Here is a 23,521-nt window from a genome sequence, read left to right as displayed (position 1 = left end):
AGCAATTTATTGGCATTACTATTATAAATATGTATTTATATTTATTATTTGATCTTTTACACATACAGCAGTGGGGTCGTCGTTGTGGATGGGGTGTTATTAAGCACAATGTTTGAGCAAATACTAAATAAATATATTTTTTTAATGTTAATTATGAATGGTTGTTCAGATGCTATTTGAAGCAGAGGTATCATGCACGTGTATCACTGATTCATACACGGTGATGCCCTCGGGATAAACATATCACCTTAAACACGTAATCCACCTAGTCGTCACGTGCGCCGCCGCTCGCGCTGTGACTGTGCAGCTTCACCAGAAAGTCCCGGAAGAGAGGCTCCACTCGCGCGGCAGCTCCGGGGCGCGAGGCGCAGGTGAGACCGCGCGCACTCTCTGTACCTGTAAACAAAGAGCGGACTTGGAAACCGCCGCCGGGACTCGGTCTCACGGACACCCGGCTCCAGCACCGCGGTAAAGCTGCTCACGGACGCGTCTCATGATTCCACACGGCTCATAGTTGACTTGTAAGGACGCGTATGATTTGTTTTCACTGTTAATTCGTAAGTTATCTCGTATTGAAGTTTAAAAGTGAGCCTGCGTGTTTGGTAAGTGTGCTGGTGCTTTCTGGTGACATTCAGTGTATCTTTTGTGGTTCACTTGCACTTTAAAATACTCGAATGAATGAGTTCGCTGACCATGTAGATCTATTTAACTCCTATATCTACTACATACGTCTGTGAGCTCTCACAGCATTCTCCTAAACCTGGCTGCCAGCACTTGGTGCCGTGTTGTGACTCTAACCTGCTTACAGCACATTCAGTGTCACACCTTCCTGTTTCATTTAGCAGCTTCCTGAGGTCTTAACATTGAAAAGGGTTTGTCTTAATGTTTCTGTGGATGTCTGTTGGGGCCAGATAAACGCAGGAAATTACACATTTTCCCCTCTTTACCTCTCATTTCTGTTTTGGTTCTCTGTGTGCGCCTCTCTCCAAAAACCTGCCAGGCTGCAGAAGATCAGTGTTTGATCCAACATCCAGACTCACACAGCGTTGCCAGATGCACTTGTGCAGAGAGCTTACACACACACACACACCCACACACACACACACCCATGTAATAAGGTGGGTCAATCCTATCAATTGAAATCCAGTGGCTCCGGAGAAAATTAGGTCAATTTAATCTTTTAAATCCCGGTTCTGTCTCATCTTGTCCATTGGCATTCCTGCTAAAACTCGCCTCTTCCCTAGAATTGCTTAACTCAAGTCAGATGATGATGACTGTGTGTGTGTGTGTGTGTGTGTGTGTGTTAGTCTACCTTTTCCACAGATGACACCTCATTCAGCATGACCATCTGCAAACTATATTTAACGGAGCCACAAAAAGGTCATTTATAACCACAGGAAACTAGTTTATGCGTTTCTTTGTTTAGCAGCAACAGAGCAGAGTATAAATACAGCAGCCTCCTTGAGAATAAGATAAAAGATGCTCGTCTGAGTTATTTTTAGTTTTGACAGGTTGTCTTGTCGTCACAGGCTGTTTGTTTTGGGCTAAATTCTTTTTTTTTTATCTCTGGCAGAACACTGGCTATATTTGCAGCCCGTTAGCAGGCTTTGCACCTTGTTGCAATCTTGATTCATCTTTTCAGACCAAACTGTACGTGTGCGGAAGCGTGTTTACTTTCTCTTATAGTGACCACTTTGAAATTTTATTGGGAGGGATAAAGGAGATAGGACGTTTAAAACAATAGTTCTGATTTTTCTTTTGGTTTTTATGAGGTTCATATCTATAGCCAGGCTATAATGTGTATTAAAATACTTTTAGCAGCAGCTAAATGTATTTTAAAGAGAGAGAAAAATCTATTAAAGTGTACGCTATATTTAGAATATTTTCACAGTTTTGCATTACCGTCGGACAGCCCTATTTAAGCTTACGTCGGGGAACTGAAACCGTCTTTGCTCTCGTCAAAGTCACCAGACTCCATTTAAAAAAAAAAAAACAACAATTTTGACCTCACAGAACACAGGAGTTACTGCTCTATCACTGCCTCCATCTGTTAGTTTGTTAGTTTTCTTAGTTCCTTACCCTTTAAGATACCAAAGCCACACAATAAAACAAACTAACTGACCATGGCAGCAATAGACCAGCAACTACCCGTGTTCTGTGAGGTAAAATTACTGTTTTTGTCAATGGAGTCTGGTGACTTTGAGGAGAGCATAGAGCAGCTTCAGTTCCCCCTGTGTATACTTAAACAGGGCTGTGACAGCAAGGTGAAGCTGTGAAAATATTCTAAATATAGCATACACTTAATCTAAAATAGATTTCTTTTGTCTAGGCCCCTGTCCACAGCAACACCTTGGTTAGCTTCTGTGCCTGTCCTCCCTTTTTCTCCAAACTGGGGGTGTGCTGACCTCCATCTAGTGTGGCTAATACACTGACTATAGATGAAGTACCTTATACGACCAACCACGTCTGAATAAATCCAAACTATCCCTTTAAATGCTTCTGGATGCTCATGAGAAATACTGGTTGCAGATTGTGTTCCCCTGAGCTATGCTGTCATGTCAAAGCCTTTTGTGTTAGGTCTATATAATTTGGAGGAGCTGGAGTCTCCATGGAGCCTCCAGCATTGTTTGTCTTTGTATTTATTGTAGGTAGTAACTTGTTTGACAGAATTGGAACCATATGCAACAGAGTAAAAGGCAGTAATGCAAAAAACAGGAGAAGACAGAGAAGACTTTTACCTTCTTGTCATGTTTGCTCTAAAGCTGTGTCACCGTGATGTTGCTTTTTCAGTGCATATCTACAGACATTTAGTAGTTTAAAGAAGTGTGAGATGTGGAATGTTGGTCATAAATGCAGCTTCCATCAGGTTCACACACACAAACACACAGGCACAGTCACGCACACACACGTTGCAGTGGTCTGTAATTATAGACTCTGTCTCAGGTGGAGGGCACAGGCTGTACATTTAGCAGCAGAGGGGAGTTGTTGTGAGGTTAATGTTATCATCAGGAAGTGATGCATGAGCCTTACTTACAGGAAATGTCAACCACAGCAACTGTACTTCACTTCAGACACACTGCACTGTATGCATGTGTCTGTGTTACGTGTTGCTGCTAGAAAAAGCATTAAGATAGATGTCTACTGTAGGAAGGGTGCTTTCGTTTATTCAGTATGATATTTACCGAACAGATTACCATGCCGCCCTCAGTGTCTCGTGTCTGAAAATAGTCCACCTTCAGTAAATGTTGACAACGATTATGAGTTGTGAGCTCATATTGTATGCCAAATGTCTAATGTAATTGGTTGAGAACATAATCATGCTTTATTTGTTTCTAAAGTTTTAAACATTGTGTAGAAAGCTACTGTGCTACGAACTTTACCACTTTAATAATTCCAGGCAAATTGAAATTAAAACACTAACTGAATGAGTTTTCATTCTATACCAGTTCTTTTTTTTTAGTTCTTTTTTTAAATTTGTAATACAAAAAACGAATTACAGTCGTCTTTCATCAGACCGAACTGCATTAACTTGTTGGACTGCATCTTGTTTGGTTGACATTATTCCAGTCCAGGCATATGGAAAAAGTTTATTCTCTCTACAGCACTGTATGTGTTCTTAGTCACATGTTTCCATTAAACTGTGTGTACTCTTTCATGCTGAAACTAATGACAGGCACACACCTCCTGAGGCAGTGTGTGAGGATGACACATCAGCTGTGGGCGGGCCGTTCAGTGCAGAGCAGTCTTTACAAAAGTATAAGATACCGTGAGCCACCGAAACGATGAGGAAGTTTGTTATGACTCAGTGTGGACTAGGTGACAAGGAAGTCCTGCTCATTTAAACATGTGGAGTATAGTTAGGAGACCATGAGGAGGAGACTTCCCATAGCACACAAGTCAGAAGACTGGGCCACCGCTATAAATGTTAACAAGGGCAACTTTGGAGCCCTTTGATCATTTACAGTAAACCTATCCCCACAGCTCAGTTATCTCCAGGTAGGAAGTCCTAAAACCATCATATAACCTCCTCTTTCACAGTTGACCAACAAACCCAGTGAGCAAAGGACCGGGACAGCCATCATCCTCTCACTATGGCGAGCCAGGATCCTGTCAACCCTTCACACGCTACATTTGACCTCTTCGTCCAAGCCCAGACCTGTAAGGATGTGAAGCACCACTTTGCTGCACTCTGCAGGCAACTGGACATCAATCCTAAGGATTTCAGGAGCTTCTACTCCAAGTTAAAGGAAAGACTGAACTACTGGAAGGCCAAAGCCATTTGGACGAAGCTGGACAAAAGGGCATCTCACACAGATTACAAGCAAGGAAAGGCCTGCACCAAAAACAAGGTACTGGCAGTGACTCTTCTCTTTTCTGTTTTTAAAAGGATGTTGAAGGCAGTCTTTGCTGGCTTTTTTGATAAAACAATATTTGATGTTTAATTATTTTAATTTCCATGATGACTAGATGGACTACGCTGGCTTTGAATAAGTTTCAGTTTCCTTTCCTACTTATTGTTTTGTTTAATTGTTAACTTGTGTAATTTAAAGTCAGCAGAGTCAGCAGTTCTAATGCAACACACCTTTTGTCAAATTGAGCAAACATGAAAAGTGCTGATTCCAAGGCTGAATTCTGGATAAATCACTGAAAGCCCCTAATAATAGATAATAACCTGATTGAAATATTGAACTTAAATATAAATATGAGTACAAAATGCCAGTGTTGCGGTTTTAGCTGAATATTTGTTGCGGTTTTAGCTGAATCAAACATTGATCGAAATGAGCCTTCAATTTCTAGCATCGAAATCAACGACACACAGACTAGTGTGCAGCTAAAGACACTGCAAAACGTTAGCATATCAGTAGCCTGCAGCTGCACTTCTAAAATAACAAAATTGAATTGAACCATGACCCTTAAAAGCGAAAGTGAAATCAAGTCGTGGACATCACAACTTTATTGCATATTACTATAATCATTATACAATAATAATTGGGGCTTTTGGATCATTCCTTCTCCGTCCATCAGTTTTCCATGCTGATTTTGTGGGATTTGCTGCTGATTAGGTGTAGCCCAACCTTGTAAATGTTCCAAAAATCCTACTGACTGGCACAGTGTTTGGGCTTGAGGTTTTTAAAAAAAAGGAAACCTGATCATCACATTTTTAAATTTGCATTGATTGGCAGGACTATTACCTGATTTCCTCATTCTTTGATTATTATCATATCACATCACCCACTCACTCTCTCTTAGTGTCTTGTGTTGGGTGCTGGGCCATGTGGGCTGAGAACAGCCATCGAACTGTCCCTGCTGGGGGCTCAGGTGGTGGTGTTGGAGAAGAGAGAGTCTTTCTCCCGGAACAACGTTCTCCACCTGTGGCCCTATACCATTTATGACCTCCGCGGGCTCGGAGCCAAGAAGTTCCATGGCAAATTCTGCACAGGATCTCTGGATCACATCAGTGGGTGACTTCATGTACTATCCTGTACTGTGAACCTGATCTGTGGTTATTCTGTGATCAACAGAAAATTAATCTACACCATTTGTTTCATTTCAGCGTGTTAGTGTCTGGTAAGGGGGCAGAGTGTTGGTCAATTATCAGAGGATGACATAATGTTAAGAGTTTGAGAGAGACCTTATTGCATCAAGTTCCCACACATTTTATATCCATGAGTTTTATGGCAGAGTCTCAGGTTTCAAACACCTAATTGTGATCCACTTAACGGGGCGTTGTATAAAACCTGTGGTGGCTCCAGAGGGAGCTGCATGAAGTGCTGTCGTTTGGAGTTAGAAAGAACTGAGCTTACCAGACCTCTGGCCCACAGATCATTAGCCTGAGGCTACATTAGCCGCTAACATACCTGCCTCTCCAACTGAATTGTCGTTGGTTGAGTTGCGCTGTGGGTAATGTAAGCATTGGTTTATAACAACGTAGAAAAATGTAGAATTAAAAAATATGATATTTCTGGTACTGCTGCATCGATTTTCTAATAATTAACAGAGGAGACATTATTTTACCCTTGATCAATGCTTTAAGTTGATCATCAACCAAAATGGTTGATTCGACTGACTTTGCATATAGTATCTACAATATCTTGCAATTCCAATTAATTCTACATGTTCTTTCAGGCATCCGTCAGCTGCAGTTGATTTTATTGAAAGTTTCACTTCTCCTTGGGGTGGAGGTGCACACCGGAGTGGAGTTTCAGGGCTTGGTTGAGCCCTCAGGAGATAACGGTACATACATTTACCAACCAGCAATCACTCTCCCTGCTAGTTTTACTCCATCAGCTGTTGTATATTTTATAAAGCAGCATGTAAAGATATTCTCAAAATTTGATGCGTTTCGGCCAGGTTGGATGGCCAAGCTGCAGCCTGGGTCTCATCCTGCTTCAACCTTCCAGTTTGACGTCTTTATCTCTGCTGGAGGAGGCAGGTTTGTCCCTGATGGTGAGACAAACGCACTGAACCACTTCTGTTCCCATTGTTGGGGGCAGAAAACAGTTAAAATGTTGCAAGGCCTGGCAGTTACACATCAGGACAAGCTTCCTGTGACAGCCCTATTCAAAAAGTGAGCTTTCATCAACCCGGTTTCCTCTTTTTATTCTTTCCCAAACTACCAGGTTTTAAACATAAGGAGCTGCGAGGCAAGCTGGCTATCGGCATCACAACCAACTTCATCAACAGACACACAGCTGAAGAGGCCCATGTGGCAGAGATCAGCGGTGTGGCCCGCATCTACAACCAGAAGTTCTTCCAAGAGTTGCTCACTGAGACAGGTAGGAAGCCATACGATATCTACAGTTCGGTAATGTTCAACCTCATTTCTTTGTTTCTTTGTCATGCACACAAAGTATCCAGCCCTCAAGGGTTTACAAGACACCAAAGTATTGTTCAAAGGGTTTAAAGCTTTGCAAATAAAATCCGGTTCCCTTCCTGAAGTACAACTCAGTCATCTAGCCAAAAGAAATCATTGTAATTGGAGGTCATTTTACTAAAAAAGTGCTTTCCTGATGTTCTTTTGAAACAGGACAGTAAAACAAAAAATGAACCTCATTCTGAGTTTCACCTAGAGGGTGTGCTCCATTTCAATTTCATTTCAACTTGCTATAAATTGAAGCAAGAAAAGAGGAACTCAGAGACGCTTCAGATAAACTCATTTTATACCACGACTTGCACTAAGCAAGAACAAGAATCACGAAGTACAGTCACTGAACCGTAACATTTCTAATAAGAATATCAGCGCTTTTTATTTTCATTTGATTGTTCTCTCCTGTGGCTCGCAGCCTGAATGCATTATGAAATAATGTTCACACTGTCAGGTTGGGTTCAGTGTGAAGTGTGAAAAGGGTAGCGAAGCTGTTAATCTATGTGCCAATCTTCAGTTCATTTCCTGTGACAATGTAAATCTTGATGAAATCCGCCCTTACAGGAATTATGTGTGTCACCTTTTATAACCTTGATTGCACCGAGTTGTGTGACTGTCCAGAAAAATGAGCAGAAAAACGAAAAAAAGAAAATGGCACTCTCAAATAACAAATGTTCTTGAAGTCAGACCTCCTGGTTCTCCCACTCTGCTATGCTGGTTTCTCTCCCACCATTTCTCTCTCTCTCCATTTTCCATTCCAGGTATTGATCTGGAGAATATTGTCTACTACAAAGACGACACCCACTACTTTGTCATGACTGCCAAGAAGAAGAGCTTGCTGAAGAAAGGGGTCATTAAACAGGTGAGAACAACACATCCATTACCAAGAAATAGTGTGGTTCTTATTGGCACTGGCTGTATCTCTGGCCTGTAAAGGAAAAAAGGAACAAACCAGATGGATGAAACAGCCATGCAGCTGCTCCAGTGTGAATAGATAAACTGCCAGTCAGCTCCTCTTTCTCTGCAGCCCTGACACATTAGCCAAAGATGCAAACCAAGTATAAAACATGTCACTGAGAATCAGGAAAGTGACTCATCAGATGGCACCTGCTCTCTCTCTTTCGGTCTCTGCAGGACTACAGCGATGCAGAGGAGCTGCTGGCTCCTGCAAACGTGGATCACAAGGCTTTGTGCGCGTATGCCCATGATGCTGCATACTTCTCCACAGGTGGCCAACTGCCTGACCTGCAGTTTGCCCAGAACCCTGCCGGCCAGCCAGACGTGGCCATGTTCGACTTCACCTGCATGCACCGTGCTGAGAATGCCTCTCTGGTCAGGGAGAGGAAGGGGAAGAAGTTGTTGATGGCTCTTGTTGGAGATTGCCTGGTGGAGGTAGGGGAGCGGCATTTTTAGGGATCTGGTGCAAAACTCACAGTTTTAACCACACTAGCGGTGCTGCTCTAGAGATGGGCTGAAATATTTCAACACCCATGAATGGAAAAATGCATGTTTTCATGATCCCCAGAGGATGAATCCTTGAGTTTTCATGAAGCAGGTCAAATGTTCCACTTGTCCTGTGAAACATCTCACTACAAGATGCATTGGCAGAAAATGTTAAACAAACGTTCATGGTTGAGAGACGATGTAATAAATTCAGTGAACCACCAAGTTTTCTTGCACCACCACGAGGTTCACATTTGTGGTTTTGAGTGAAAGATCTTGTCAGTTTTTTTTTTATGGATTCTCGCCATCAAATTTGGTGCAGACATTCATGTCCTCCTGAGGATACATTGTAATAACTTTGAAGTATTTATCATTGTTCCATAGCCTACTTATTTGACTACTTACTCCATAGCACACTTTATGACCAAATACATGCAAAGCTATAGCCTAGAGTCCAAAAACCCAGGAGTCAGTTTACATTTTTCTACTTCCGGGTTACCTCATCTCGAATTCAGAAAAGTTTTTTGAATGGGTGTTTGTTTTTACGACCCAAAACACGTCAGTTTATACCCCACTTGTGACGTTTGACGCTTTTATGTGTCTTGCAAAAAGCGGTTGCTAACAGGTCGCTAAATGAGACTACAAAGGTCTGGGACATTAAATGTCATCACACCGCTCACTAGTCCGCCTTTAATGGTGATGACGTTGAAGTAACCACGGTGTAGTTTGTTTATTCATTTCATTCATTTATGCTTCCAAAATCATAAAAGAAGTGTTCACTTGTGAAGATTATCTTGCTGAACAAAAGTATCATACACTTTTGTTTGCTACAGAATCTATTTTCTGCAATAATTCAAAAGCCGATGAAAAAAGCTTTTTGTTGAGGGAGCCAGGGAGATGCTAGCTTCTGGGTTGGCCTATAAAAACACATTCATCCCTGCAGCACTCTATTGACAATTCTATTAGCAACATTATATTTGCTAAACATCAGCATTGTCGGAGTGGACTTGTTTTTATGCCGATGTTAGCATTTAGCCTAAAGCACCACTGTGTCTAAAAACAGCCACACATAGCCACTCATGTGACGGTGAACTCTTAGTTTACATAAAATGACATCATGACAGTTTTCAAGTTTGATAAGCTCTTCTGTAGAGTTTGCATGAAAGTTCAGAAAGCTGTTTATTTTTCTGTGCCGTAAGTTTTAATAAGTGTCACGTCGTCAGTTGTATCTTAGTGTGCTATAATGAGTTCTTTATGCTCTCTTCTCTGCAGCCTTTCTGGCCTCTGGGCACAGGTATTGCCCGTGGGTTTCTTGCTTCTTTTGACACAGCGTGGATGGTGAGGAGCTGGGGCATGGGGGTCCCACATCTCAAGGTCCTGGCTGAGCGGTGAGTTTTCTTCATGAAATACTAAGCAGCACACAATACAGATAATCCCATTTCATCTTTACATCTTGAGCAATGATGCAGCTACCTCTTGATTCTTCACTACTTGCCATATTTGTTTGCTTATTTGGTGTAGCGTTCTTTCTGTTTCTGTTGGGAAACACCATTAGTTATGCTATTATATTATTATGGTATTTGGCTTTAGAAAAACTGAAATACGCTTTTAAACATTTGGAAAAATGAATGACGCCGAAAGTATTGAAAACAAAGTAGTGCCAACTTCATAAGTAAGCCTGTGGATCTCCTCACCAGCAACACTTCCCATCCTGAGATAATGAGTGTGGTGGATGGTTGTTCTGATTGCACAGGCACAAATAAATATTTCAGCATGATTGCTTGAGGTGACAAGAATAAAAACAATGAGGCCTCCTGTGTTTGAAAGAAGTCATGTTTGCCCATTAAGTGTGCCAATTTTGATACTTTTAAGACAGAATCTTCCTATGAAATATGTTGTGGTGAGGAGAATACAGAATAAAGGGGTCAGAGAATAATTAAGAATAATTAAATATTAGACTATTCAAAACATTTATTTTTGATATGTTCAGTTCTGTTTCTGATAATCTAACATCAAGTCAAAAATGTGTACAGTTGAGTGATGTCTAAACCCAGCCACTTGCATCACCACCACTGCCGTTATTAGTGTTAGTTTCCTTTTCCGGTAATGTATCATCAACGCATCTCTGTGTTTCCATCTGTTGGTTGGTTTGGGGGCTGCACTCTATGGGCTCGGAATGACTTCTGTTGTCCGTTTCTTCACAAATGTACAGCGAGAGTATCTACCAGGTCCTGTCACAGACCACACCAGAAAACACCAGCAAAAACTACGCTGGTTACAGCATCGACCCCAAAACGCGCTACACAAGAATCAACGTCTCCTCCATCCAGGCCAACCAGGTCAGGACGGTAATCCTTTATTTACTCAACAGATATTTGGTTCGCAGGCACCTTAATCATCATGGAGGTCATTCAAGGTCGCAGATTACAGTTAAAAACACACAGGTTTGATATTGTTATAGTAAATATATTAAAAAATGTTATCGATTGCATTAAAGAGTATCTTAATTTGCTGCTGTGTTCCTGTTTGATGAACCGGTGAAAGGTTACTTTAGTCTAAGATCTCTAAGTGTATTGACTAATCTACCTGTCACTTTCTCTAGGTGCAGCACCTTTATGATGTGGATAAATCCAATCCTTCGAGCAAGAAACAGAAGAACAGGCTTTCTCACATGCATCAAGGTCAGCCGCTCTTTATTATGCAGCCACTCAAGGCCTTTATGATTCAGCTGGGTTGTAGCAAAGGAGGGAACACTTTGTGGTCAACATCAACACCTCCATGAAAACAAAAATCACTCACACCATATTAACACATCACAGAGGGACGTTTTTATGACTGAAACCACATCGCTGTGGTTGCAGAGCACTGTCTCATGAATTGTCTCCGTTTGTCCCCTCAGATTCAGCCAGGGGCTTTGAGGAGTTGTTGAAATGGTGTCAGAAACACACCGCAGGTTATGAGAACGTGAAGGTGGAAGACTTTACCCAATCCTGGAGGTCTGGGCTGGCTCTGTGTGCTCTGATCCACCACTTCAAACCTCATGTCATGTGAGTCCCACCCCAGGCATTAACTTGGTTTTTATGTGTTTGTAAGACGTTGTATTTTATGTGTTGCTTTTTACTTGTGCTCATTTGAAACGTTTTGATCGGGTATTTCCATTTAACACATATGTGATGGCCATCTTTGCTGTGAAAAGGAAGTAAACTTTATTTTAGAGTTCCTAAGTGCTTCACAGTTTTAAAGTTATAGTAATAAAATGATTAATACTGCATAGCATGAAAACTCGTGTGCAGGTTATAAAATGGGAACAGGTACTCAATGATTAAAGCAATATGATGAAAAAAACAGAATTATCAGATGACTAAAACCAATTACAAACGGCAGCTGTTAAAAATGTTGCACAGACTCATACTTTTAAGTTTGAGAATGAAGAAGGACCTGTCCCTTTTGTAATTTATACTGTGGAGCAGTGTTTCTCAGAGTTTTGATGAGTGACTGCCAGTTTAGGGAACAACTTTCATATAAACCGCAGGGTTGTCCACGAACAATGCTAACTTAAGCTAACAGCACTAGCATTGATGACACAACATAATTCCTGTGACACTCAAAGTGCCACTAGTTGCCATGCAACCAGTAGCTTTCTCCAAGTTACCGTTCCTAACCTGACAGAGGCTTTTTAGGGCGGTAAACCCAAACCAATCAGTTACTGTTCATGAATTATTTATGGGATGGACGGGTCAGTAGTATTTCCATTCAGTGTTGTTTTTCCCATCCATCCAAAGATGCACTTCTGTTTGTCAGCATTGACAAAATATCTTGTAAATAAGGCACTGTAATAGTGTTTATTTCAAATTTTGTAAAAATGAAACACCAAAGTGGGGTTTGCATTTTGTACAACCTTGTCATTTGCAAGTGTCTCCGTCATTCAAGCGTTAATTGTACAAAGAAATGTTGTTATTCACCACTGTGTCTGTTTGACAGTGCAGTGAAAGTATTAAAATGAACCGCAGAGGATTCAAATTATAATGCATCATTTCCTGTGGCTGCACAAATTGTTTCTGAAGGTCGCCCTTTGAGCAACTAGAGTGATATCAGCTTTCTGATTCCTCCTCAGTGACATGTCCTCCCTGGATGAGACTAGTGCTGTTCACAACAACCAACTGGCCTTTAGCATTTTGGAGAAGGAGCTGGGCATCCCACCCGTCATGTGTGCCAGGGACTTGGCCAAGAGTGGTCAGATAGACAAGCTGTCCATGGTCCTCTACCTCTCCCGGGTCCAAAATGCTTTCACTGCGCCTGCAAAAGGTAAAAGGTTCAATGCTCTTTTTATTTATTTATTTTTTTTACAATATATATAAAAATCTAACTAAAAAATATAAATATTAAAGTGGTCAAAACAAATGGTGAAAGTTAATATATAGGCTCAATGGTGTACAAATAAAATATAAATGAAGTAATATAATTTGTACAGTACTTGAGCGTGTATTATTTGCTAATAATTTAAAAAAAAAACTTTTTACCACAGTAAATGTTTTCACCAACTATGTCGTTTTTAAATGCTATTGTTGTTCTGATATGGTTCTGTAGATAGCTGTTGGCGACAGCAGCATTAATCTTATGTAACTCTGTTGCTTAGACACTGCACAGGCATTAGCATCATCTTAAAAGGGTCAGGTGCCTTCCCACTGAAATGTGTTTGGTGTTAAGAAACATCACACTGCTGCTGCCTCTTTAAGAGCCTGCTACCCAGAATGCATTTGGCTTAAGTGGCTAGGGCTGTGCTCAGAGCCGAGCCAGCCTCTACTGGTTGTGCTGCTCTCCTGCCACTAAGCCAGCCCAGTAGCAGCAGCAGTAGCAGACAGAGCAAACAGACACCGTGTGGACCTGGCTTATCAAGGGTCTGAGGGGACTAGGGTCTCAGAGAGATCTTCTATTCTTGCGCTGACAGAGGATTTTCTCCCTGCAGAGGTATTTCTGACAGTCTTTGTAGAATGAGGAGTTTGTGTAAATGCGAGCCCAGCGTTTTTGAGGCACTGGATGAGCTGAAGTAGGTGTGATGAACGCTGTGTGTGTTTGTGTGCTACCCTGCTTGGGATCCGCCGACTGATGTGCAGGCAGCAGGGAGCTGTCATTCTCCGGTAACCTTATCTGAATGATGAAAGGATGGGAGTGGTAGTGAGAGCAGAAGCTGAAGAGTTTTTTATATGGATTGACAAGTTAAATTCTGCTGCTGTGGCGCTAAAGAAAACACAAGTAAGATATTTATATTTCTGACAGCATAAAAGGGTGCACCTTGAAGATATTTAAAAAAAAAAAAGGCACTATCAGAGTATTTGAAGCATCTGTATGCTGAGCTGCAAGTAGGCCAACAGTAAGGTGTTTAGGGTTTTTCAGCCAAGAGTTATAGTAAGAATTGGTGTGTGTGGCCCTTTCTGACATTTTCTCTGCCTTCAGACTCTGCAGCCTTCCTGCCGTCGTCCAAAACTCTGACTCTCTCCCAGACCCAGTCGGCTGTCTTTTTCCTGAACAAGCTGAAGCACAACTCTCTGCAAAGACGCAAGGTACGCCCACTGTGACTGTGAGTTCACTGTTTATGCAGCACAGATAAAAATGTTTGATAAAGATATTGTCAAACACTCCTGGCATCGTTTGCTGGAGTTCACGTCTGGGCCTTTTGTCTGGGTTCTTGTGCTGTCTGTGACTCACATCTGTTACTTCTCTTTCTTGGAAAAGTGTTAGATGTTATTTCAAAGGGAAGCAGTTTTCTAGTTGGTCATTAAAATGTTGTGGATGTCGTCCACATAGTGAACATAATCAGGTCATGTCATATTTATTAGCTCTGTTCTCTGCAGGAAAAGCTGGCAACTGAGAAAAGAGAAAGAGAGACGAGGATGGGAGATGAGGACAGTGTGAGTTGTGTTAAACTCTCTGTACTAATGATTCTCTACTGTTTTTTTTTTCTGCCAATGTTGCTTTACTGGATTTAACTCTGTCTCCTCCCCCCTTCAGACGGTGGTGCCTCCTGTGTCCCCTGAGCTCAGTCCTTCACCTGATCCCGATCTTGAACCCGAGGCTGAACCTGGCACCGGTGCGTCCATGACAAACAGCGAGGAGTGTTACTTCTGTGGTCGTAGGGTCTATGTGCTGGAGCGCATCAGTGCTGAGGGAAAGTTCTTCCATCGGAGCTGCTTCACCTGCCATCGATGCGGCATCACACTCAGACTGGGAGGATACACATTTGACCAGACTACAGGTGAGTAAAGGAGAGGTGTCCCATTACTTCCCGGCACAAACCCTCAAAATATTTTTTATTTAATATTTAATTCCTAAGTGTCTGTGCTTGTTTGGTGTAATATCTGGTCTACTGTTATCCTTTTTTAGCCGCCTCTTGTTTGCTTAATCCTCAATTTAAGGACTTAAAGGGATAGGTTGGCTTATCTATAGTCAGTGTGTTACCTCCAGTAGATGAGTGTTAGCACAACGCCAATATGGAGAAGCAGACACGAGTACCGACACAGGCCTTTTATTAAGGTGTAGTATGTTTTGGTGCAGCTGCTGTCCCTGTCGACAGCAGCTTCTGTGTCAGTACTGCTGTTTGCTGACCATTGTCTACTGTACATTGATTATAGATGCAACCCCACTTCAAAACAGCCGAGCTATCGCTGTAATGCTCTGTCGTTGAGTATAAGGCATTTGTATTTCTGCGATCACACCTGTAGTATAATGTGTTCTCAAAGCGGTTTTGCTCCAATAAGTGAAGCACCACTTATTAATTTATCAGTGTAATTAATAATTTGCACTGAGACCCTTTTAAAGGGGTTTCCATTTAGACTGAAAGGACATTAATAATTTATCAAAACAGCAGGGTTTTTTCTTCTTCTTTAGCACATCAACATACACTTGTCTCTGACTTTTCAACTCCGTTTATTGTTTTTGTCTGTGATGTCCCCTCAGGGAGATTTTACTGTGAGCTGCACTCTGAAGAACTGGAGCTGGAAAACGGGGCAGAAACTTCTTGTAAGGTGGGTCACTGAACATGCAGATGTAAATCCTTCTGTTGCTCGTTGCTCCAGACTCCATGTAGAATCCACGTGTTCGTTTTGCCCGTGTTACACAATCTTGTGTGGCATGATATATTATCCCTCTGGTGCCTGGTCCGATGTCGTCAGCCTGCAGGGAAGCAGTTGTACATGACTAATGAGAATGTTTGTGTCAAACCAGATGTAGTCTGAGGACCAAAACATATTAAACCAGGATTTGTGCTCTTTCTTTGCCTTTTTTTTTCACTGCCCTTTCTGCATTCAGGAAACTGAAGGGAATCACAAAGGGACAAATGAAGAGAACAGGCTTTCCAGTGATGATTATACACCATCTCCATCAGATGAGGAGTATGAGCACACTCTGGACTGTGGTCCCTCTGGTGGACCGGACCACCATATACGTGAATCCAAGGAAGACCCCCAAGAACCACATCCATCAAAAACTCCCACAGAATCTCCATCTAAAACTGAGGAAGCAGCACCCACTGAGGAGGAGACCGTGCCCTATCCTGTCCCCAAGCCCCGCCTCTCTTGGCAGACCACACCCAGCCCTCAGCCCTCTCCTCCAATAGCAAAACCTCGCAAAATCCACCTTTTTAACCCCTCGACTCCAGAAAAACATTCATCTCCAACCCCTACGAAGGAGAACTCCAAGGCAGCACCAGACTCCCGTCCGAAACAGTCGCTCCGAAAGCTTCAGCTGACCGATGAGGAGAAAAGCCAGCTTGTAAATCTTAAGAGCCTCAGCGTGGACTCCGACTCGGAGACCCCTGGTGGATCATCCTCCTGCTCCTCTTCGTCTGCAACTGCAGGAGGTCCAAGCCCTCCTAAACCGGAGGCTCTGGACGGGCAAGAAGAGGAGGGCTACTGGAGCGGGAGCACGGCTGGTCACATGCGGGAGAAGAGGAATCGGCGGTGCTTCAGGAGAAAAGAGATGCCGAGCGGGCAGACAAGGGTGCGTTCAAAGTTTTCCCCCTGGAATCTGTCTTCCCCGAGGATCAGCAGAGACACCCGGCTCAGTGTCCTCATCAACCATCCAGGGAGAGTCGGTACGTCTCCTCTTTGATCTTTGGTGGAGAACAATTCTTTGCTGTGAAACACTTGTTACAACATCTTTCTTACATCTTTTTACCCCAGAAACAACCTTCAGACATGCTCACAGCACCTCAGAGGAGGGTGCCGATGAAGATGACGACGACGATGACGACGACGATGAGATGTTTGAACGAGATGATGTTGACTTATATGATGAAAAAGTAAGTAAAGTAATGGAGCTCATGTTTTTATTCATGCTCTATTTTTATATTTAGAATACTGACACCTTGCCTTTAGTTTCAGACTGTGCCATCTGACCCTGTTGAGGCTGAGAAGATGGAGTTGATGAAGATGAGGACACTGGAGCGGCGAGCCAAGATGAGTGAATTACAGCGATTGCGTAAAGCCCAGGTCAGTGTCCTCTCAGTGTTACAATACGCAAAAGCTCCTGTTTTATTGGTCAGTGGCTTCTCCAACCTCACTCAGTGACTGTTTACATGCACAGTAATGCTCATTATTATATTATTATCATACCGTTTTTTCCAAAATGACAGCATACGTTTTCCGATTAAGACACGTGGACTATGCCGGTCATTTTCAGTTTTTTTTAAATGTAAACCATAAACACAGGGGCTAATGTAAATGAGAGAAAAGTCAAAACAGTACAGTGGTTTCGCATCTCTATCTGTGAAATCTTTGTACTAACGTTGGGCCTCGTTCACCAACATCATTCCTAAGAAGATTCTGACATTCACCAGTGTTTTCTTATTTGGGAAACAATTAGTTACAAAATCTACACACACTCAAGAGCAGCATGTGACATGTTTGTGCGAAACAGATGGTTATTGCACTTTCTTCGATATTGCAGCTGTATAATATTTAATGATTTCAATTACAACAATATTTGTAGCTTTCAGAATATTTTTCAATATTTATTGTCATTATTTTACAAAGCAGTATTTTTTTTAAATTAAATAGACACTAGCCAAAGCAGGTTTGTTTTTTGTTTTGTTTTTTGAAGATATATTTTGGGCTTTTTTAAGCCTTTATTAAATAGTACAACTGAAGAGAGACATGGATAGAGGAAAAGACACAGCAAAGAGCTGGACAGAACAGATACAGAAGACATTTGTGTACCTTTTTTAATCTATCTCCACTAAACATGGCAGCTCTTTTGGTGTTGCTGCAGAAATACCTTCTTTTAAAACCTGTAGGATTTATGTTTCCTCCACTCTCTTTATGCTTTTGTTTGGACATTCCCTTGACTTGATTAGTGAAACTTTTCTTTTCCATTTCTGTTTGTGGCTGTTTGCACACGGCCCGGCAGTCTCACGCCCTTTTATGGGGCATTTACCTGCTAATTAGGATCATCTAGCATGCACTTTCAACTTACGAGGAAATGCCATTCATCAATATAAGAACAGTACAAACAGTTTAGGGACACACTCGTGAATCTTTTCTTAAGATCAAATTTAAGAAAAAACGTATTATGCCCAGTGAAACACACTGTATAGATACATTATTATGGAACGTAACTATACTGAATGTGTATTGCAGAGAAATGGCAGCCATAAACAGCATCATAAACAGAATTGTAAAAATGTCCTGAAGCAAAATCTTGTTTCTGTGGTTCAGTCCATCCAGAGGAGACTGGAGGAGATTGAAGTGACCTTCAAGGAGTTGGAGGAAAAGGGGGTCCAGCTGGAGCGATCTCTGCGAGGAGAGGCTGGTAAGACCCAAATGCTAACAGCAGACCTGTGGTTTGTCAATCCTGATATACCAAAGGCTCCTTGTTATACTTTTTCAGAGAATTTAATTTATTATTTTTCTAAACTTATATTTTTTAAGGGCTGAATGGTTTTAACTCATTTCACATGCAACCCAAAGTTGTTTCATGCATGAAGCAGATGTAGCCTTTTGTAGATTGCAGTAAATTGAGTCCTCTATCTTCTAGTAGTAGAATGAAGGAGAGAAAACACAATGAGACAAATGAGAAGCTGTTGATTTAAAACAAAGCACTAAACTAGAGAAGAGCTGCTCTGCAAATGGTAAATATACTTGATTAAATTATAAATAAAGACCTGGGGGCAGATTCATAAAACTCTGTGTAGATTGACAGTGTACGCACAAAGACAGAAATATATTGTCAGACTTATAAAGCATGTGCACAAGACTCATTTCCACATCCACAGTGAGCTATAAATGGACGATTGTGGCTATTTGTACCATCCATACTGCTGTTTTATCACGATTGTGCCAAACATCTCGATCATAATTATTATTAAACATCAGAAGGAAACTCAATGATTCATTCATAGCGCTCATGTTGAAACTAGCTCTACAAATTACGATCATTAACAGGGAGATGACGCTCAATTGTCTTAACTCATTTAAAATGAAGTTTATAAATGCGCTTTTGATTGACATATTACAGAGTAAACTTTTATAGAACAAAGTTACCCGTCTCTCATATTTAATCTCTTCCTCATCACCTTATTATTATTATTATTATTATTGACCACAAAAAAAGTGTGACCGCCTGGTCTAAAGTGTGCTTGAGGTGTACACAATCTCACCGCACATTTTTCCTTTTATAAATACTACTTCATGTGGAAAAAGGTGTATGCATGTTTTTTGTGTATATGCATCGTTTTTTTGGTCCCTGGTGTTTACATAAAACCAGAATATAATGAGCCCTGGACATAGTGTTCTTAAAATACTAAATTAATGTATTAATATTGATGGATTCAAATGTTCCACTTTGAATTTTACAAGTCAGCTGAATTCACGTGGAACTGCCTCCAGAAACCAAGAGACGCGTGTTGCCTGAGGGGCTCCTTGTTTCTCTATAGACACGCTCTCTTCTATGACTCTTATAGGGATGTTGTGTCGCACAAAGCGCACCACTTTGTCTAGAATTTTCTATACAAACCTGTTTTTTTTCCCCCAACTTGACAAACCTCACACACCGATACCCAAACACTGTATATTTCCACCCCCAGGCAGCAGCGGCTCTCCTGAAATGATCGAGCATTGGATCCAACTCGTCCACGAGAAGAACGCTGTGTTGTCGGAGGAGTCTGACCTCATGGTGGCGTGAGTGTGCACCTTGTGAATTCAAACAGCAATGCACAGTAATTCTGCCAAATCATGACAGGTTTTGTGAGGAAACGTGACCGAGTAGTAACAGCCGACGTCCACATCGAAACACTGTGGTTACTGTTTATTCTCACCTTAGCAACCAATCTTCTCTACAGCCAGACTTTTTGCCGTGTGGCCTCACGATGACCTGCAGCCACAGCAGGATGTTGACGTGACTCACTTTGCTTTTTCTCTCAGGTCTCGACAGCTCGAACTGGAAGACAAGCAGAGCATGCTGGAGTTGGAGCTCAGGAAATACATGGAGCTAAGTGGTGTGTACTTTGGTGTGCACATAAGAGCACATTTGTTGCTGAAGCCTCTTGAATAGTCCTATTGATTTTGAAGCAGTTAGAAAAGTGAGCAAGCCAACTTAGAAACAAGCAGCAGTTGTGTTTCCGCCCCTGCCGCTGAGATAATCATTCCATGTTTCCTCTTCTAATGAGAACATCAGGGCTTTGGACAGTGTGGCCGTGTTTACACAGCCCTGTAAACAAACAGTGCACTTTGTGATATAAGTCTATATAGTCCTTTATGTATGGAGGATTAGATCTACACATTTCTCTGAAATAACTCAGCAGCCAGAAAAAACATGTTGGCATTGTTGATATGAAACCTTTTTAATGCGCCTCAAACTCCACTGAGAGAGGAGATCAGGGTTGGATGGTCGGGTCAAACAAACACCGGACTTTGACCCTGGAGACTGCGGTTCATGTGATGTCCTGTGTGAAATTGAAACTTAAATACTTATTTTGACTCAAACCACGATCTTTTCCTAAACCTAACCATGTAGTTTTGCTGCATAAACATAACGTAAATAGTTTTTGTTGAAATTTACAACGTTAACCACGTGTTTAAAACTATTTACCGCTAAATCAAAATTGTTGGTATGTGACGAGTATGGAGAATGGGTTGCAGCAGTTCAGAAACGTTGCAATTCATCGTATCTGTGGTTTGCAAAAACATACAATGCCAATGTTTTTTCTGGCACCTTGGTTGCTATGAGAGCCAAACGATGAGCTGAAACAAGAAATGCAGATTCAGGTGATAATTCTCTACATAGGATCATCACTACAAGCGGCCCCTCTTTTATAGTGTTTTCCCAGTCAGTGATAAATTATCATAAAAATATTGATAACAGCTGCTTTTAAAGTGTGCACTTGTGTTTGTCTCGCAGACAAGACCCCAGAGCAGCAGTCGGAAGAAGAGCGGGTCCTTCAACAGATGATCGACGTAGTGGACATGAGGGACTCCTTGGTGTCCTTTCTGGAGGAGAAGAGGCTGAAGGAGATGAGCGAGGAGCAAGAAGCCTTCTCCATCATGGAAGCCAAACGACACTCAAAGGCAGGAGCTCAGGTCCACTGGGCGTAACGCGCACACATTACCGGCATGAACCTCCATGAACCATGCAGTAGACGCCCACACATCTACACGCGTGTTGCTGCTTTCTGACTTGAGACTTAACTTTCGCAAAGCCAAAGACGAAACAAAGTGGTTGCGGAGGGTAGCCTGCCACAAGCCGTCTCTTTTCTTTTTTTACACGACTAGGATAAACAGTGGAGGTTTACGGGCCAGAGGATGAGTGAATATCTGCTGCAATCCGCCCCCTAGAGGGAGACATAAGCCTGGGGATCTGAGGCTTTGAATTGACACGTCCAATAGCTTTCCATAAGCCCTGTCTGCTGTGATAGTGGGGTCACAGCAACAGAACACATATGAAAAAGGACCCCCCCGATGTCTGCAACTGCTACATGGCAAATTCTCATTACCCAGCCTGGGACTCAGCCTGGCTTTGGTGTCACAAACATGTCAAAGCGGTGGGTAACCTGCAGTATCTGGGTCTGGAGCTTTAGAGACAGCTCTGGTGTTTTTGAAAATACATCATGAACAAGTGCTACTGTACACAGTGACATAATTTACATATAACTCTATGTTTAGTATTTGTACACTGAATAAATTCTAGAAATATATGATGGTGGAGAGAAGAAAAAAAGGTAGTGAAAATATTAGAATTTATAAATTCCATTAATAGTATTCATGATTTTAATTTTCTTATCCACTTCACTTTTCGTTTCTGGATTTTGTAGCACTTCCTGCTGTTCACCATGTCCTTTTTTCCAGATGGGTTGGGTTGTTAATCTCAGGGGTTGATCGTTCAGTCCTCTTGGATCACAATTTGGCTTTGTTTTTTTTTCACCGATGGCCTTCGACAGTCGGCTGCTCTTTAACCGGTGGTGTATTTTATGAACCCAGGGATTTGAGTGTGAATGAAACAGACTAAACCGACGGGTTCATCTGTTTATAAATGCTATCTTTTATCATTTTGCAGGTGTTCCTATTCATGTGCTGGCAGAATAGCCAAAATGGAAACAAACACCAGTTTGTTAGTGAAAAAGGAGCCTTATACATTCATTGTTCTGCTGCAATTGTGTGCCGCCTGGGCACTTCACAGTATATCAAATAAAGTTCATGCACTTTGATGTTTTTAGTTTTCATGCTTTTATGCTGAAGATAGCTGACCGTCTGTCCGTCCCATTGGCCCGTTTATGGCCTTTACTCACAAAGTCTTACGCTAATTTAGACCAAATTTCATAAAAATGTCTTAACAGGATAAAATGAGAAAGTAATGACATTTTATTTCTGTACAGCTGTCTTTGTGTCAAGGTTTCCCAACACTAAGGATATTTTTGCCAGTCCTCACTTTTTTCAAAAGCCTATTTTGGGGTTAAGACTTGGTTTTAAGGTTCAGGTGTGACTAAGGGTTAGAGTAAAGGTCAGGGTTAGGCATTTAGTTGTGATGCTTAAGGCAAGGGTAAAGGGGCTAGGGAACGTATTATGTCAATGAGTGGCCTCACCAAGATAGATGTACCAGAGTATGTGTTCAGTTTAGTTTCTTTGCATTCAAACAAATTTGTTCCCCAGGTCCAGAAGCGTACAAAATAAATAACATTTACAGTGTCCTAGGTAAAAATAGACTCTCTAAATAAATAAATAAATTGTAACCTAAAACCGATAATAACTAGGACACAGTTAAAAACCAGGCAAAAGAACAACAACATGCAGTAAAAAGAGGAAAGGGAGTTCCTAAGCCTCACAGCCTCTGGGAAGAAGCTGCACTTTAGCCTCGTTGTGTGTCTGAAGCATCCATGTTCCACCAAAAAATATGTCATAGTAATAATAGTGAATTCCTTCAAAGTCTTCACTACTTATGTGAATCTGGAAAGACATGGACATACACTGCAACTTGTCTGACTGGTGGAGGCATCCGTGGTAATTGGAGATGAAAAAAATGTTCAATGGTTTAACTAATGTACGTCCGAACCTCTGTGTCTTGTTTGTGCCACAACCTTTACTCTTTTATATGACTGCAGCACTTGATACTCTACGTCAGGGCTGCCCAACCCTGCTCCTGGAGGGCCACTGTCCTGCATGTTTTAGGTTTCTCTCTGCTCCAACACACCTCAATCTAATGATGTGCTCGTTATCAAGCAGCTGAAGCTGGTCACAGGTTTGAAAATGGTTAGAAACAAGTGTGTTGAGCAGGGAGAAACTTAAAAAAGGAGTTCTATCAAGTATGTGCCCGTCTCTGCTGTTCTAACTTCCGTCCTCTAGGGTGCACACTCATCCCTCTCGATTCTGAGACTGCGACACTTGAGAGAGAAACTCTGCAGTTTATCTGGGAAGATAGAAGAGGTTTTCAGATCCTTTACTTAATTTTAAAGTAGCAACACTGCAGTGTAAAAACACTCCAGTACAAAATTATTGTCAGCAAAATGTCCTTTAAGTATCAAAAGTAAAACTACTCAGACTGGCTTTGTTCAGTGTTGTATTATTTTTACTGATGCATCAATGTTCAAGCAGCATTTTTAATCTGGTGGTTTCATATATAAAACATACAGAAATATAACCAAAAGGTCATTAAATTAGATGTTTTTTATGTGAAATCTGAAATCTGTGTGCCCTGTGATAGACTGGCGTCCTGTCCAGGGTGTACCCCGCC

The 23,521-nt window shown here is 41.6% G+C and overlaps 1 protein-coding gene across 2 annotated transcripts; it reads left to right on the top strand.

Moving 5' to 3' along the window:
• The first annotated feature begins 388 nt into the window (after window positions 1–388).
• On the top strand, window positions 389–22,001 carry mical1 (microtubule associated monooxygenase, calponin and LIM domain containing 1). 2 transcript variants are annotated; one of them, XM_083919262.1, is made up of 24 exons: window positions 389–468; window positions 4,039–4,349; window positions 5,251–5,458; window positions 6,127–6,234; window positions 6,352–6,447; window positions 6,621–6,776; window positions 7,627–7,727; window positions 8,000–8,257; window positions 9,581–9,696; window positions 10,521–10,647; window positions 10,911–10,989; window positions 11,208–11,355; window positions 12,423–12,613; window positions 13,763–13,869; window positions 14,161–14,217; window positions 14,318–14,561; window positions 15,263–15,330; window positions 15,614–16,397; window positions 16,486–16,604; window positions 16,681–16,794; window positions 18,019–18,112; window positions 19,386–19,479; window positions 19,723–19,796; window positions 20,699–22,001. In XM_083919262.1, exons 2-24 carry the CDS (start codon window positions 4,092–4,094, stop codon window positions 20,890–20,892), a joined length of 3,795 nt encoding a protein of 1,264 aa, XP_083775388.1. In that variant the 5' UTR covers window positions 389–468; window positions 4,039–4,091; the 3' UTR covers window positions 20,893–22,001. The 2 variants fall into 2 exon arrangements, with proteins under 2 accessions (XP_083775388.1, XP_083775387.1); XM_083919261.1 differs by having other exon boundaries at window positions 443–521.
• The last annotated feature ends 1,520 nt before the right edge of the window (window positions 22,002–23,521 follow it).

The sequence above is a fragment of the Echiichthys vipera genome, assembly GCF_963691815.1.
Source record: "Echiichthys vipera genome assembly, chromosome: 9".
Lineage (NCBI taxonomy): Eukaryota > Metazoa > Chordata > Actinopteri > Perciformes > Trachinidae > Echiichthys > Echiichthys vipera.
Note: the sequence above shows the minus strand (reverse complement) of the source record. Positions and strands in the feature narration are given on the sequence as shown.